The sequence below is a fragment of the Ictidomys tridecemlineatus genome, chromosome 3 (genome assembly GCF_052094955.1).
Source record: "Ictidomys tridecemlineatus isolate mIctTri1 chromosome 3, mIctTri1.hap1, whole genome shotgun sequence".
NCBI lineage: Eukaryota > Metazoa > Chordata > Mammalia > Rodentia > Sciuridae > Ictidomys > Ictidomys tridecemlineatus.
Window position 1 is genome coordinate 168,322,665 of NC_135479.1, and position 5,097 is coordinate 168,327,761.

A 5,097-nucleotide genomic window follows, 5' to 3' on the forward strand; every position below is an offset into this window, starting at 1 on the left:
AAAGATAAAGTGGAACACAATGTATCTAAATAAGCTCATATGGCTAATGTGATCACTCTTTCACTGAACCCATGACTAAGAAAGCCCATTTAGCACTGGACTCAAAATAAAAAAATTGGATTTCTTCACACATAGCTCAGCAATCACTCTGACTATTTGTCCTTGGGTAAAATGGCAGAGTAGTGGCTAATCCAAAAGATTGTTTTTCGTTTGTGTGTTTTGGTTTTGGTTTTTTCCATAAAAAGTAAAGAAGAGTTTGAAACTTGTATGACAAAAATTTATTTCTTTATTATTCTTCTCAAGGCACCTATAACCTCCTTGTTTCTCAGGCTGTAAATAAAAGGATTTAACAGGGGTATTATTATTGTGTAAAATAAAGAAAGCATTTTTTCCTTATCCTCATCTGGTCCAGACCCTGGACCAACGTAAGTGAGGAAGAGAGTGCCATAGAACAAGGAGACAGAGAACAGATGGGCACTGCAGGTAGAGAAGGCTTTGTGTCTGCCTTTCTCGGACTTCTTTTTAAGAATGGTAAAGAGGACCTGGGCATACGAGACCATAATGGTTACAAAGGTGAAGGCTTGCATAAAGGCTGAAAAGATTAAAATGACAAGCATATTAATTGTAGGATCAGTACAAGATATTTTGAATAGTTGTAAAATTTCACAATAGAAATAATGTATGATATTGGATTTGCAGAAAGTTAATCTAACAAACAAACCCACATGAATTGCTAAATGTAGAAAACCAACAAAATATGAAGCACCTATAAACTGAGTACAGAGGCTATTGGACATCATCACTGGATATAGCAAGGGATTGCATATGGCTACGTAGCGGTCATAGGCCATCACTGACAAGAGGAAACATTCCGTGGTAGCACTGGAGCCAAAACAATAAAACTGTGTTAAGCACTCAGCTAGGGATATCTTATGATTCTTAGATAAAAAGTTGATAAGCATCTTGGGAGTCACAGAAGATGAAGTGCATGCATCAGCCAAGGCTAAACTGCTGAGAAATAAGTACATGGGGGTGTGAAGGTGGGGGTCCTTCCAGATGAGAACAATTAGGCCAAGGTTGCCCACCATGGTGATGAGGTAGATCACAAGGAACACCAGGAATAGGGGCACCTGCAGCCCTGGACGGTCTGTAAGTCCCGTGAGAAGAAACTCAGTCACTAGAGTCATATTTTCTTCTGCCATAATTGATCTGGACAATCACCAAAATGAAAGAAAAGGTAAGGAACAGTCAAAATAGAATCATAAAGTTGTTTATATTTTTATGTGACTAATACATTCCTAATCAATTCCTATCATCCAAATGATAGTTTTAAATTTTTACATTTATTTGTCTATAATTTATGTTCATTTAAAATTCTTCATAATAAATAGTTTTAAAATGATAATTCATTATTCATCTAAATGGATATGTAAATTTAATGAAAATCTTTTTCAAACTAAGAATTAAGGAGCGGGGGTGTTGGTTTGTTTGGGATTTTTTGTTTTTTTGTTTTTGGTACTCAGGGGTACTTTACTACTGAACCATCTCCCCAGCCTATTTTGTATTTTACTTAAAGACAGGGTCTTACTCAGTTGTTCAGTGCCTCGCTTTTGATGAGTGTGGCTTTGAAAATTGCATCCTCCTGCCTCAGACTCCCCATGCTGCTAGAATCACAGGCCTGGGCCATAGCACCTTCTCAATCTAATATTTTTAAAGCTACATAAAATCATCATAACAATTATGTGAAGAGAATTGTTTCTCAGAAATAGCTCCCAGGAATATATAAGTAATAGGAATCATCAAGATTAACTTACTTGTTACTGAACTATGAAGGCATCTATCAAAATATTAAGATAAAAATGCACAATAGGATCAGTGTAATAGAATGTAGACAGCTAAGAAATTGAATTCAATAATACAGGACTGTGGCTTAGGTAAATAAAATATATTTAGTTGAAAAAGGATGATGATTTAACGGATTGTGATATGTTGTTGGTTATTTGTCTGGAAGTAAATTAGACTCCTAATTCATACCATAGATATGAAATTTAGGACACAATAATGCTACATAGATGTTAAGAAGTGTTTATCCAAATAAAGAAAGCCAGTGTACATCACAACAACATAATTTTACCGCAAAGCAAAGGATTCAAAGGATATATAATAGGTCTTGAAATATGTTTACCATGTATATAAACTATGTAGTTTTTTGCCTGTAACAAAATTGTCTATTAAAACAGATTAGAACAGGGTAAATAATCTAAAAGAAGATTAAAAAGTATGAAGGATGTGAATAAACAAATTTAGAAATGAACAAATCAAAATGACCAATAAATCAAATGCAAATAACCTCAACTTTCTACATGTCATGAATAAATACACACATGGTCACACACATACAAAAAAAACCCAGAAATCTCTTTTTTTATTAGCAGAAATTATTGTGTATAAAAATACCCAGTGTTGAATGAGCTGAGAAAAGTAGTACTCTCATATACTACCTGAGGAAATATTAATTGCAGCAAAGTTTTTGAAAAGGAATTTTACATAATCTACATTAAATTTTTAAAAACAATATGTCCCTGGTTTTAACATTTTCCTTTATATATACACTATAAATAAAGCACAGCTACATAGACATGACATATACAAGGAATTTGTCAGGCCTTATTAGTCAAGGAGGCACTGAGCACACACTTCAAAATGCAATGGTTGGATAAAGCAGTGCATTCATATTATGCAACAAAATATATTAGCTATTAGAGAAAGAGTTATAACAAATTGAATTGAGAATTACCACAATGTAAAGAACTTACAAAGAGTAAGATACAGAGAATTACAAATGCTATACTCTCACTATTATAAAATAAGCAATGCATTTATAAATCTCTCTTTCACCTGAAGAAAATCATGGATACTAACTCTTAAGTTTATGCCACTGTTTTTTTTTTTTTTCTGGTGTGAGAGTAGAGGTAGGAATAAGGGAATAGAGAAAGAAAAAACCAAGAGGTCAAAATAAGAGTTCCACAAGAAGAGCATCATGTATATGTTATGATGCTTTTTCATACAATTATGTATTTAGTTATATGTGTACATACATAAAATATTTGTGAAAGAGTCTCTAACATCTTAATAGTGGAGATCAGAAACAGGAAAAGTAAAATCCTGTTCTGTTTTAAAGGAGAGACTTTGAACCACAGTCTAATGCAAAGCTAGAAGATTATAATTTTTAAAATGTGCATTTAAATATCAGTTAAATTTATAAATAGGCTTCAATGAAGTTAGCATATTCTTTTGGACATTTTCAATTGATAACACTTTTTTGAGTTTTGAAACTAGGTGTGAGTTTTTAACATCATCAAGTTATCTATAATTCTATACAATAGGGATTCAAATATAAAAACAAAGTTGCTTTGAGTTTTTAATCTAATTTCAGTAACATTCTTATTAAATTTATTTTTATATATTTCATTTGTTTTCACCACTATAAATATAAAATTTAATGCTTGCATGAAGTACATATATTTGTTTTTTTCATGATTTATAAATAGTTTCTAGAAGAATTCTAAAGAGAAGTTTTCTGGTTATTACAGACTCTTTTAGGTTACTGTGAAAAAAGAAATAAATACATTGAGTTTAAAGGATTTTGATGGTATTTCTTATCTGTTAAAATAGTTCCATCATTTTATAATCATACCATTAGCTATTTAGAATACATTAAGAATTTTATTATTGGAAAATATTAGGAAAACTGTGTTTGACAATTTTAAAATGTTAATAAAGTTTATTTTTTAAGAATTATAGTTAAAGCCAGATATGGTCTCATACCTGTAATCCCAGCAATTGCAGAGTGAGGCAAGAAGACATTAAGTTCAAAGCCAGCCTGACCAATTTAGCCAGACTTTGTATGAAAATTAAAAATAAGGGGTGTAGAGGGGCTAGAGATGTAGCTCACATAGCTCAGAAAATTAATTTTAGCATGAGAAATGACTGCTCAATTATTCTCAACAAAAATAGATGAAGAATGAGTTTTTAAATTCTTACTTATAAATATATAGTCATAGAGAGCACCAGTATGAAAAAGAGCCAGTCAAAAATATTGATTAAAATGAAAACCAATCAGATATTTGACCTGAAAGAACTGTTTCAACATTAAAGCCAAATGACTAAATTATTGTTTTCCTAGTTTTAGATTCTGCAGTGTATAACTTAGCAAAAAATTAGTAAACAGTGAATTTTTCAAGAGCTATGAAGTGTAAAAGGAAACAAAAGAAGTATATTGAGGTTCTTTTCTGTACCTTTAGCCCAAAATCTCATGATTCCATGAAATTAGGGAATTTTTATTGTACTCAGTCCTACAAATCTTAAATCACAATTTCTCATTCTGGAAAGTTACAGTGTGATATTTGAACATAATAATTTATGTCTCAAGAAAACTTCTCACATTACAAAACTGAATATATTTTTCTTATGACTAGTGCTGAATTTTCCAATTTTTATTTTTTTTGTTAATGGAAAACTTCCCAGCAATTGTTACTGTAACAGTAAAAATGATAACTGAAATACACATGTTCTTATGGGCATTTATTTTTATCTGCCTAGATCTGAGTTGCTGCTTTAAAATATATGTCTAGGATTTTAATTTAGTACCTAAAATTTTGATCTCTTTTGATAAAATGATAATTAAATTATAAAATTCCTGCATTCTCACCTAGTTCCTTTAAATATTGGGAAATTGGAAGTAGGCTCATTTTCTGAAAGTAATATAAAAATCACAGAAAGAAGCAATAGTACTTAAATACAATTGTCAAGAGAAACTCCAATGATAATATTTATTTTCTTATATTGCACATCCATTCTTTAAATTTTTTTGAAATTCTCTTAAGGTTTCCCAGAAATTCCCAGTAGGGTGACATGAAAGTTGTTCTAATAGGCATTGTAACTAAGCATTAAATCATCCAAATAACTAGTTTCAACAATTAAAACTACATACTGTGTCCTCAGGGTTCACCATCATGGATTCTTTATAAAATAACACTAAATGGAGTTTAGATTAGACTTGTTTTCATTCCTTTTATTTCCTTTATTACTGTCATA

The 5,097-nt window shown here is 31.0% G+C and overlaps 1 protein-coding gene across 1 annotated transcript; it reads right to left on the bottom strand.

The window, feature by feature from the left end:
- Positions 1-278: 278 nt before the first annotated feature.
- Positions 279-1,202, bottom strand: LOC101964784 (olfactory receptor 5AC1). The gene has a single exon (XM_005336770.1). It carries the CDS (start codon positions 1,200-1,202, stop codon positions 279-281), a length of 924 nt encoding a protein of 307 aa, XP_005336827.1.
- Between the last annotated feature and the right edge of the window lie 3,895 nt (positions 1,203-5,097).